A 13,198-nucleotide genomic window follows, 5' to 3' on the forward strand; every position below is an offset into this window, starting at 1 on the left:
TTTAAAAGGCAAAGTTGATAGGATCATTCCAGAAATGAGCAAGAGAAAAAAATATCCAGCCATGAATAAATGCTTCCTTGGATCAAACCATAGACAACGAGCTGCAGGTTAGGCTTGAATACCAGACTATCTCAGTCTACAACATGTAAATACATATCTATAGTGTGAAGCCAAACCTATACAGCCAAATTGTTTTTTGGCTCTGTAGACCTCAACTGAAAGAAGTCGTGCTAAGATTTCTAAGAAAAAAGTTATTTCATATTCAGTATTCATTACAAATATACAAAGTTCATCAATAAGGTTGAAAAATAATTCACATCCTGGTCACAAATAGAAAATACATATTTTAGGCTATTTTATCCTTTTTTTTTTTCTGTAAAAAGCTTTGGGGCTCTGCATACATTAAAGTTTAATTAAATTCCCTTCCTAAAGGCTGCTCTTTATTCCAAAAGGTTATGCCAAAGTAACGATTTTCAGTGCTTAAATTGCTCTGCCAACATAGTTACTAGAGTTCTTACTGACCTATACCATGCCAGGGGAGAAGGGAAGTGAATCAACTGTTGGGTAATTGCTTAATGTATCGTAGCTTTGAAAATATAATGCTTCAAACATTGCACATTAGAGAATGTCTTACTGCATTTGTTAGAGTGAAAGCTGAAAAGTCTTTCCTTTTGTAGCAATCCAGTCCTGTCATGTTTTCAACATCACCGCAATCCAGAATCAGAATCACAGAATAGTTGAAGCAGGAAGCACCTCTGAAGACCATCTGTACAACCCCTTGCTCAAAGCAGAGTCACCTAGAGCATGTTGCTCTGGGCTGTGTTCAGTCTGGTTTTCAGTATCTCTAAGGATGGAGGCTCCACAGCTCTAGGCAACCCATTCCAGTGTTCAACCACCTTTACAGTAAAGAAAGTTAAGTTTTTTCATATGTTTAAATGGAATGTCCTGTATTTCAGTTTGTGCCCATTGATTCTTGTCCTTCCCACACCACTGAGAAAACTCTGTCTCTGGCTTCTTTACTCCCTCCCATTACATTGATCAGATTCCCTCTGAGCCTCCTCTTCTCCTGGCTGAACAGTCCCAGCTCTGTCAGCCTCTCCTCATATGACAGATGCTGCAGTGACTTAATAATCTTTGTCACCCTCTTCTGGACTCTCTCCACTATATATGTCCATGTCTTTGTTGTACCAGGAAACCCAGAACTGGTCACAGCACTCCAGTGGTGACCTCACCAGTGCTGAGTAGAGGGGAAGGATAATCTCCTTCAGCCTACTGGCAATGCTCTTCCTAACACAGCCCATTGGCTGGTTTTGGCACAAGGGCACGTCATTAGCTCATGATCAACTTGGTGTCCACCAGGACGCCCAGATCTTTCTCTGCAAAGCTCCTTTCCAGCTGGTAGGCCCCCAGTGTGTACTGGTACATAGGGTTATTGCTCCCCTGCGGAAGGACTTGGCATTTCCCTTTGCTGAACTTCATGAGGTTCCTGTCAGCCCATTACTCCAGACTGTTGAGGTCCCTCTGAACGGCAGCACAACTCTCTGGTGTATCAGCCACTTGTCACGGTTTTGTTTCCTCTTCAAACCTGTTAAGGTGCACTCTGTCCCACCATCCAGGCCATTAATGAAGAAATTGGCCCCAGTATTTATCCTTGGATACACCACTGGTGACTGGCTGCTAGCTGTGCTGCTGATCACAACCCTTTGAGCTGGGCACTTCAGCCATTTTTCAATCATCTACCTCACTGCCCACTTACCTAGTCTACATTTCCTTGGGTTGCCTGTGAGGATATTAAGGGAGACAGTGTTGAAAGCCTTACTAAAGCCAAGATAAGCAACATCCACCCTTCTTCTCTCATCCACTAATCCAGCCACCTCTTTGTAGAAGGCTGTCAGGTTGGTCAGGCATGATTTCCCCTTCATAAATCCTTGCTGACTACTCCCAGTGACCTTCTTGTCTTTAACATGTTTGGAAATGGTTTCCAGGTGGATTTGCTCCACCACCTTCCCAGGACTGAGGTGAGGCCGACCAGCATGTAGTTTCCTAGATCCTCCTTCTTGGCCTTCTAGAAGATTGCAGTGACATTTGCCTTCTTTCAGTCCACAGGAACTTCTGATCACTACAATCTTTCAAAGATAATTGAGAGTGGCATCGCAATGACATCAGCCAGTTCCCTCAGCACTTGTGGGGGCACCCCATCAGCTCCCATGGACTTGGGTATGTCCAGTTTGTTTAAATGCTCCCTAACCTGATCCTTCTCCACTGAGGGTGAGCATTTCTTGTTCCAGACCTTCCTATTGCTCTGAGGGGCCCAGGACTCCTGGAGGACAGTCTTATCAGTAAAGAATGAGGCAAAGAAGGCATTGAATACTTCAGCTTTCTCCATGTCTTTTGTCATCAGGTCTCCTGCCCCATTCAGAAGCAGGGCCACATTTTTCCTAGTCTTCCTTTTACTGTTGATGTACTTGTAGAAGCCCTTCTTGTTGCTCTTCACAGCAGTGGGTTGTGCCTCCATCGGCCGTCTCACAGGCATTACGTTCCTCCAGTCCTCTCTAGTTCATGACTGTGCCTAAAGGCACAATCTAGCTGTCAAACTGCAGGCATTTCCCAGACCACCAGATGTCTGCTGACTTCAGAAGGTTAATGTACAACTTAGATTCCTCCATCTCTCAAAAGCTAAATAGTATTTTTCATTTTTTCTCTTTTTTTTTTTTTTTGTGAAAGCTATCTGTATTTCTCTCAATTATTTGTGACAATAACAATGTAGGCTCCTGCTATGTGGTGCTCTATAGTTTCTGATATAATCTGTTTTATTAATAAGTGTCTGCTCTTTGGAAAATGAAATATTTCTTGGTAATCATCACTGCAGGCATCAAATCATATACAGAAAAATAGCTCTGAAGATATCATTAATCCTTGAGCTGCCACACCTGACAAACATAAATATGGCTAAAGGATTCAGAAAACTCATTAATCAAAACACAAGTACTGAAACAGATTTCCGCTTGCTTTGAAGTATATTGCTTTCATAACATTGTGAATTAGACCTTCATTCAAGTTTGATAGTGAACACTTCACAAAATAATAGATTTGGAGAATCAAGTTAGAGTTGGATGTTAACAAGGTTTCCATGCTGATGAAGAACTGCTTCACAGGAATGTGGCTGGCTATACATATCTTTGCTGAAGTATCTGGGGACAAGATTTTCAAAAACATGTACTTTTCAAACATGGACCTCCCAGATCTTCATTCAAATTCCTACGAAAATGGCCTAATTTTCAACTGTTGAGCCACCAAGTGCTTATAAAATGCCTCAGAAGTCAGTCTGGACACATAAAATCACACTTTCCTAAGCTACATGACACTCAGGGCAATTTCACTGTTGGTTTAAGCTGATCAAAAATAGTGGTCCTGCTATATCCTCCACCCCTTCCCTTGGATTAACACCTGAAAGAAAAGAACCAAAAATGTAGCTTGCTGCACAAGAACTAATGCTGACAACAGGGGAAGGTCTGGAGTGTTTGTTCAGAGGTAGACAGGAGAGGGGGATTTCCCTTTTGAGCACCAACAAAGCTCCAGGTCACTTAATACAACCCAAGTGCTCCCTACTAGGGAGCAGAAAGGCAATGGTGATTTAGGTGCTGTAACAGTGAGTATTGCACCAGTGGCATCAACAGGACTCCTAATGACTTGGGCCAGTTGGTGTGGTGCTGACCGCAGTGGCATGTTATCTCAGGAACATGCAAAAATGCCTGCATCCCTTGAGCAACACAATAACCGCTACCCAACAGTGCAGCTCAAAGCTCTACTGCATCCTTCTCCGAGAGGTGTTAAAGAGGATCAGAGGTAGGGCAAGACATCCTTCAGAAAAAAAAACAGTGTAACAAGGTGGGCCTGTGCCTGTGACCATAAGCAACACCCGTTGCTCATATCTCTCCCGTGTGAGTGTCTATTGATCATTTGTAAGTCACATAAGGACAAAGCTCTCCTTTAAAGACTGTCCAAACAATTGTGTCTAAAAGTCTCCAGGTACTCATAGCCTTTGAAGTTTCCACCTAGGGTACAAGTCTTAGTTTAAGTTTAGCTAAAACTGAATGTGCTTCTCTTTTTGCCTTTCGTTTCATCTCTAAAGTAAAAAGAAAAAGGAAATTACAGTACAGGAATTACATTTCAGCATGAAAAAGGGTCTTTCTGACTTATTCAACAGATCAGAAATTTGGGATTCAATTTATTATAAATGCTATCCTTCAACCACTCAATGAAGTTTAATTTCATTAACACTTGGGCTTCTCTAGAAAGCTTTGATTGCTGAAATGCATCAAATAAAGAGGCAACAAAGAGGCCTCATGGTATTAATACATTTTTTGGCCAGAAACAAATGGTAAATATTTTCAAAGCTATTATCTGTCATGTTGGATCATATGGAGCCTTGGTATTATGAAAGAATTAAAAACAACCTTTGATTTTACTGAGGTTTGGCTAGTTTACAAATACTATGATCTTTATTAAGGATACCAAATAACTTCAGAGAGATGTGCTCTTATCTTGGTTTGGCAAACTTGATGTGCTTTTAGATCTCTGGTTTGCCTTCCAGCCAAACCTCGCAATGGGTTTTAATGTTGACAATGCTGCAAAATCACTCATGCCTAAAATGCAATAACTGTACTTGAAGTAGCCTCATTAAAAAATAGTTTCCACCATATATTTTTTAATCCTTCCTGTTGCACCTTTGAGAACATGACATGCTTTATGTAGTATAAGAATCTTACATATTACAAAAACAGGTGAAAAAACTTTAAGGCTGAATGTCCAAAACGTGCAAAATCACATATATCAGCCTTCTCATACTTTATTCCCACTGTCTTATTTACAAGGGGTTTAGAGTCCATCAACGTACATCATCATGTACGTGCAATCTCTCCTTTTAGTGAGAGTGGCTCAGTTTACCCTGCCTGTTCCACAACCACATTATTCCATTTCAGCCAAGCTTTGATACAGTAGCGTATCCATGACACCTGGACAATTAATTATTGTAACCCTAAGCATTTCTTGGCAAAGAGCACATTATGGTACGATATGGCTCTGTGATTCAATTTACATGGAAGAAAAAGTACATAATCCTGAGGATTTGATGTGAAAGCCCTTATAGAGCTGCTCAGTCATCACCTAGAGGCCACAGCTCTGCTGGTATTGTTAGCAAAACTTCTAACACAGGAAGCTTTCTGAATCTTAATGTGTGTTAATCCCTGACCAAATTCTCAAAATAAGGCTGAAATTAAGGGGTCACTTCATCACATTTGACCCCTTTAAAAATAAAAGGGTAGGGTTTTTTTAAGTGAGCTATGCATCTGTGAATCATACTGGGAAAGATTTACAACATGCCTTGAGTCCCTTATCTTCCGTCTCCATTTTTATAGGTGTGTAGGTGCTACTGCAGGAATGAGATGCTGGGTATCAAGACACAAACTTGGGAGCAGCAGCAGAAGCAGCAGAATCAGTCACACAAATATATCATACCTGGAAATCCTCAGAAAAGCAGGTCTCTGACTACTCTAAACTAGGGCAAAGCACCTCAGAAGGCTGAATTCACACAGACATCTCTCAGAGGAATTGCTATAGCACATTTCTCGGTGTATTGGATTCAAAATCTGGCTTTATTTGCTCATTTATGTAATATCTCAGCCCACTGTTTAAAATTAATACCAAAAAATGCATGCTATGATGTAATCTGAACCAAGGACCTTCAGCGGTCCCCTTAGCTGTTCCCTGACTCAGTCCATTTCTTTCCCAAGTTGGCAGGTTTTCTACTTCATGCCATAGTTCACAAAACTTCGTCAAGAGTTGCAGTGTGATTTATTTGTCTGCTGGCTTTATGGAAACTGTAACTGAAGGTGGTCTGTATGAATGTTTTTGTAATATGTTACACCTTTCTACCCGAGGGGTGAGATGAACATTGACCAAGGAAGAGCGTTTTATTAACCAGATACTTGCAATGTGCTAGAGTGAAATTTGGCATTAGGAAGGTTGTTCCACTCGAGCACGAGACTCATTCTCACCAGAAAAGCACCTTCAGCGTTTCTCAGATACTAAATGAAAATTCGCCTCCTGTTCGAGTTGCTGGTTTGCCTCCAGAAGAGCTCTCCAGCCTGACATTTTTTCTGGAGGGGAGGGAGGGTGTTGAGAGATTTGACTACTGAACAGCACAGTCATCAGCATCCCAAAAGGGCAGGTTCAGGCAATAAATCTAGGATCCTATTTACCAAATGGCTTCTGGGCACCCTCGTCTCAAATGCATAGCTACTAATTTCGACAGGGCAACCTGGCATAGAGAAAAACTCACAAAATATTGTTTGCTGAGTGGCTCCTCTTGTGAAAGGGGCAAGCCTAGATGAAACCAGAACAAAGATACTGAAAGGGACTCTGTCTTTTTTAACGTAAAGCTGCAAGAGCCTGTCGAAAAACCTGCTGAATTATGTCCCTGCGCTGTGTGCTCACTGTGGATGACTGGACAGCATCACTTTTGTATTGCCAGACACCATTGTCGTTTCATGCTAATGACATTATAGTCATGACAAAAGGTGGCTATTGCTGCTTACTTTCTAGTAAGAGCATCTACGAGGGGAGATACCTAGTATGTGCTGAAATCCTCGCCCCTGCGAACAGCGGAGCTCTCCTAGATGCCCTGTCTCTGCCTACACCTAGCCTCCACTCCCCCACAGAAAAGCAATTGTAGGTGAAGTGCTACTTTCAGCATCGCAGCCCTGCCAGGAAGCCCAAATCAGCCCAGGGATCTCATTATGCTAAACACCTTAACAAATGCACGGTAAGAGCCAGCCAGCCTCTGGCCCAAAGATAAAGAGTCTAGAGCAACAGAGAGTAAGGGAGAACCAGAGAGGAATGTGAAAGTACTTGCCCAGCACTGCAGACTGGGTCCAGGGACAAAGTTCAGAACCAAATCTTTTAAAATACAGTGACTCTGAATTTAATGTCAGACCACACAAACATTTGCATGGTGAACTGTGAAAAGACTTTTGCCACACTGGGAATGGCCAAACTACTTATGAGATACAGAATGACTACCCCTGTGCTAAGGACAGGTTTCCCAAAAAGTCAAATAAACTTCCAGTCTCCTTCTCCTGCTCCCAACCAATATGGGATCCCACAAGCACACTTTCTTATGGTATCTGGTTTTGTTTACCTTCTGATAATTTTTTAGAAGTCTCTCCCCAGCCTCTGGAACATACTAAACAATCATGATTTGTTTTGATTTCTACCATAGTAGAAATTAGACTACTAATAAATCCAGTCTTGTGCCATCAGTAGTTGAGACACTTTCTGTAATGGTTCAAAGGTAACATCATGAACAATCAAACATGTAAAAGAGGCTGGAAAGTCAGGACAGAGATAGCAGTGAAGTCCTTGCAAATAACAATGGAGAGCAGGAGTACATATCTGTAAAATTATAAGTAACCGTTGATATCGGTGTATTCAAGCACCAGCACAACACCCCTGAGAAGCTCTATAGGTACAAGTGAAATTTTATAATTGATTGGTTTTGGATGTTTTTGATAAGAATAGTACCATTCTACTTAATAGGCAAGCATATATGCTTAGGTTAGTATCAAATGCAATATAGAAGTTTTCAGCCTATCAAAACTACTTTTAGCTGTATTACGAAATGATAAAATCTTCCTGAAGTTTACCAGACTACAAGGTGGTATTACAGTCACTTCAGGAAATGAATGCATAGCTGAGGGGGGAAATGTTTTATAGTATCTGATAATACCTTAGGCATTGATAGGACATTTTTGTACAGGTTGAAAATGCATTCTTCATTTTTCACTGACAGCTGGTTAAAAGAGGAATGCAGTGAAAAGTCTATAAAAGCTTTAAAAAAAAAACCTGGATAGGTCTGCACTTCTGTTTTTCTCCCACCCATGCTAGTAAGGGATGTGCAGTTGTTAACAGTATCTTTTGGATTCACTGCCACCTTGGTCTGTAGCCACACCACGCAACAGCGAGTCTACAGCACTTCTTGAACCAGGAAAGAATGGGGCTTTGCAACTCTTTTTAATACAATATGGTACAAATATTGGAGGCAACTTTTTACACAATTCTTTTTCTTCAACTTGCATGAAGTCTACGCACTGCCGCTCCAGCAGGCTGGCTTTCATTCCTTCTCTTCCACTGGAAGATACTTTCTGTAGGTCAGCACAGCTAGTTTTGGAGTCTGTTCTTACTGCTTTTGGCTCCTCCATGTCTGATACTGCTGATCATCTTTTCTCATTTGATATATTTTCTTTCCTTGATTGTGCAATACTGCCCTTGCCTCTTTCTTCTCCTACACCTCCTTTGGGAGACTATGTTCTTTCTTTTTCTAACATTCCCTGGGGCAGCTCTTTCCTCTGTTTCTAGTTTCTTTTTCCTTCCTCATAACCTGCTCCTACACACTCTCATCTCCTTGTGTGACCTCCGCTGCTATCTCTCCATCAACAAATCATAAACCAGCCTGATCAGCCGCTCTCCATCCAATCCTACATATTTCTCAGCTTCACTAACATCTTCTCCTTGATGTCTCAGTGTCAACTTAAAGGGATAATAGCTAAAACTGATGACCTGACTCTCTTCAGTCCACAATTCTCTGTCACTTTTGAAGTCCTCACTTTTCTTCTGTAACTCCATCTCTAACAGCTCCTCCCACTCTCTAAACATTTACCAAAAGAAACCTGTACCTTTTCACTTTATTTTTTAGTGTTACACTTTTGAGAGCATCTTGTTCCTTCCCATTCACACAAACACAGTTTAGATGCAGGTCCTTCTTAAGGTGTCATCTCTCTTCTTGTTTGTGACAACTGAGCAAAAATCTTTTTTACTAATGAAGGACTTCTTGCAAGAGCATCTTCATTGATCTGTCCTTTCTCCTCCTCTTTTCCCAGTGCTCTCTCCTTTCTTTGAATGCTTCATTGGTTTCCTCTGCTCTGACATCAAGTCAAGATTTATTACAAGTGTAATAAACTCAGCTCTTTCAGTAACACTAGTAACTATTTTCCTGCCTTTTTCCATATGCTCTTATGCATTTCATCTCTCTCTGAGCTAGTCCATGTCTTTTCTTTAAAAATAAACCTTCTATAGAGGTTTTCTATCTTTTCTCTTGTAGAGAAAATTTGTCTTGTAGAGAAAAGAGATTTGGTGATCTAATTTCCATTAGCAGATAAAATAGCTTTGATACGATACTCTGGTCATTTCTTCTTAAATATTACAAGAGAATGAAACATGCTTATTATTGCTTTTACCCATGCATCTATGATTTATTATCAGAGTAAATGTATTCTTTCCTCTACAATATAGGCAGCAAAAAAAAGATTAAAAAATAGGCTACACGGATTTGAGGCATATGTCCATCAGCCGTCATCAAGCATGATGGTCCAGGTGTGCTTTCCCAGAAGTGTATAAACTGATGATTGCAGCAAGTTGGAACATTATATTTGGAGAAGGATTCCTGTATATCTATCTGTTACTGGCCCATAAGTTGGAGACTTCTTAGTTGGGCATTTGCTCTGCTAGAGTACCTATGTTACATCCCCACAGTTCTTAATGTTCCTATAACTTAATGGGATAACCAATAAAGCTTTCTGATAACCAATCAATCTTTCTGATATCATCTATGCCCTTTGTCTTTTTTCACCCTTATACAAACCCTTCCCCGTTCTTTACAAGAGGGACTCACTTTGTGAACTCCTGTGGACTAAGATTCCATCTTACTTATTTGTCTTGAAAACTGCCCAGCACTTCTCTGGGAACACCTAACATTCTTATTATTAATAATAAGAAAAACGATATTATGATGAGAGCAGCAGAACTGCTGCTGGCAGAATTATTTGCAATCCTAATTTCACACATACAACATGCTGTCCTGAACCTCTGCCCCTCCAGGTAATATCAGCTGGGGTTTTGTTTTGTTTTTCCTTTTTCAGTTCTGCTGCAGGCAGTTTACTTTGCAGCTTCCATCCATTAATCTCAAAGTACTTTTACATGGAGGAATTAATTAAGACTCTTACATACAAGAATTAATTAAGACAGTAGTAGGCATGTTTTATTATCTCCATGTTGCACATGGGGGAACTGAGGTGAAGAAAGAGTTGCCCAATTCTTTTGCAGAGCTGGGAATATACTTCAGCATATATCATATCCTCTCAACCTAGTGTATAAGAATATCCTTTCTCTCCTAACATTGTGAGGCAGATATCCAGTTTACCAAGTAAAATACCATTGACACGCAGTCCTGTTATTCAAAATGGAAACGCTTCCCCTCAGGCGAATACCTTGCCCAGTCAAATTTCTAAACACATCCTTCTCTCTTATTTCAGACAGAAAGAAGCACACAGCACGAAAAGCAAACTACTGTAACTACTGTGGGATCTGATAACATTTATACTCTTCTAAAGAATCAACCCAATACCTGAAATCTGTAATCTTATCAACCTGCTTCAACAGACTCTCCCTCTTTCTCAGCATTCACAGGTATACTTCTGTCTGATAAAGAAATATAAACCTAATGACTTATGATTTTTATCTACAGTTCATAAAACTTTTGCACAGCTGACACTGTACTATCATGCTTCTGAAATACAACAGTGCCACCTTCAGATAATGCTAAATATGACTTTTTCACAAACCAGTATAGAAGCAGCACAGCAGTGATTTTTTTTTCATCCAGACAAGTCCTGCTAGAAAGCCCACAAGCACATGTATAAACCCGAGCAGAACCTGCACATTCACATACTGAAACACAAATGTTCACTGGGAACAGTGGTCCTTTATTTCCATAAATAAACATTAATAAAGAGCAATCAAATACTACTTCTTAACACCTGGCATATTCATTCTCTAAGCATGAGAATCACAGCATACTCCCCTGCCACTGACTAGCAACTCACATTGGGAAGAGCAGCACATCACCTGGGACCTGCTCTTGCTCTGCAACCTTCACATCATTTGCCAACTACTCCTGGGTATGTTGGGTCCCAGAGTGAGAGCCAAGCTACAGTATACACTGGAAGTATGTATCTGTATGCATGTATGTATATATACTAGATGCACTATACACACTAGATACTGGATACAGTATGCATTATATCCCCCAAAAGGGCCCTGCTCTGAAAGAAACCTACCAGAAAGCATGACCCCAGGTTGTGTTGCAGCCCCTCCCAGCTATAAGAGGAGATGCAGGTCTAGCATATGACCCATATACACAGGTATACCTCCTGCCACGTCTCCTCCCTGCCAAGCTGAGACTGTAAGTCAAACGTGTATGCTCCACTCTGAAGTTTCTTCTAAACCACAGCATTTGACAGATCCCTTTTACCCTCAACAAAGGTATTTATTTAAAACTGAACCAGCCTGTCATTAAATATTCAAACAGGTAACAGTTTCAGTAAATTCAGTCCTGCTTTAGAAATTTTGATTACTATCCAAAAATTGGTGCAATGCTGTTTAAACAAGAAAGAACAGTTAATTAAATTTACAGTCTTTTTGCTGACATAGTACATATTTTGTATTTGGTTTGATTATAATGGGCAAACCTCATCATTTTAAAGCTAAGCCATTTGCATTTGTAATTAGAGCCAGTTCTGAAAAAAGTTAAAATACTTCTCAAATTAAAGTTTAAGCCTCTAGTATTTTGAATAAAAAGTTATCTGTGATATTAGTTCTAATTACACATATTGGACTGGAGAATATTAAATCAATACAGGCTTGAAAATCAAGGTGGGAATTAATTACTTTAGTTAATTTCTTCGACCTTGTTCTACAATATTATTGAGAGAAGAGAGTAAACAGAAAACTCTCTACTTACCCACTGTCATACCGTCCATGTAACGCTTGATGATATCAAAGGAATCTCTTAAATTTCCTTCTGTTATATCAAATATGATATCTGCCTGGTTGGCTGGATATGTAGGTGTGATGGCACGAAGAAAAATAATCTCTGCAAATAAAGAGTATCACAGAATGTACTGAGAAGTATTTGAAAACATCACTGAAGAACCCAACAGAATTTGATCCAAAATGACTTGTCCTCAAAGCTGGTGGAGGACACCCCGCTCCCGCACCACTCCCAGTTTGTCCTTTAAAATGGAAGGAAAGAAGATCTGGACGAAGGGAGGATTCAGATAGATTTATTTATTCCTCCTGCACCATCCAAGAAGTCCTGAAGCCAAAACACTATTACTTTTAGAGTCCAGAAAGACCACTCTTAGAAACCAGTCAGACTTCCAGCATGTACCCAAAGAGGACAACACTGAGGATCCACAGGGTGGGCAGTGGAGAGGGACCAAACAGATAAACCCCCGAACTCTTGATGCCCTTAGGCAGTTACACAAAGTATTGCCATTACAAATTACAGAATCTTTTTGCATATTGGAGGAGGGTTTTAGGTTTAAAAAAAAGTGAGACTATTTTTCAAGCCCCTTGTGAGGTAGGTAAGTATTATTATTCTCATCATTATCCTCGCTCTACAGATGATGAAACTAAAGCATGGGGCTGTAAGAATTCACGCAGGGCCATGCACTGAATTCCAGTTTAGGAACGTCTTCTGGGCTTCGGTAGTACTCTCAGATCACTCTGATCTGGCTCTTCTGCCAGTACACCTGGTGAAGCTGAAGGGTGTGTATGGGAGTAGAAGTGGCTATGGGGCATTCCTTCATTCCCTGTGAAGCAGGGCCAGCCAAGGCCTGAAACAGGCCTGATGCAATCTATAGCAGCTCTACCCAGCTAAGTTATTGGTGGCTAAATTGTTCCTATATGAACAAGGATCGGGACGTCTCTTGCCCTACTCCTTCTGCCTGGTACAGAAGTGAAGAATGAGCTTTGCCTTTCATTTAGGACAACTTTCTCAGATAGCAAGGCTGAGACTCTGGGTGCATCACAAATAGAAATTCAAGATCTTTTAAAACCCCTACAAAATAATCTTCCTTTCCTCTGTCCCCTTCTTCTCTCTCTGTGTCTGTGCCACACAGTAAGTTGCTGAGTGGCTCATCCTATAGAGAAGCAGGGCTGAAGGCAGTCATCCCACCTATGGATGTGTAGGCAATCCCCAGTGAAGCTGCCAGAAAATGAATACAAATGCCAAGGAGCAAAAATTGGCTCTTGATCTGTAGTTTATATGTGAACTAAGCAAAGTGAGTGCGATTCTTATGAA

At 40.7% G+C, this 13,198-nt stretch overlaps 1 protein-coding gene across 2 annotated transcripts in view; it reads right to left on the reverse strand.

The window, feature by feature from the left end:
- Positions 1-13,198, reverse strand: part of FBLN1 (fibulin 1) — an 81,864-nt gene that overhangs the window by 9,532 nt on the left and 59,134 nt on the right. For both annotated transcript variants that reach the window (XM_068401217.1, XM_068401218.1), the window contains exon 16: positions 11,855-11,986. In XM_068401217.1, the coding sequence (XP_068257318.1) occupies positions 11,855-11,986 (132 nt within the window). The remainder of the gene's footprint in view (positions 1-11,854; positions 11,987-13,198) is intronic.

This window comes from Nyctibius grandis, chromosome 5 (genome assembly GCF_013368605.1).
Source record: "Nyctibius grandis isolate bNycGra1 chromosome 5, bNycGra1.pri, whole genome shotgun sequence".
In the NCBI taxonomy this organism is placed as follows: Eukaryota; Metazoa; Chordata; class Aves; order Nyctibiiformes; family Nyctibiidae; genus Nyctibius; species Nyctibius grandis.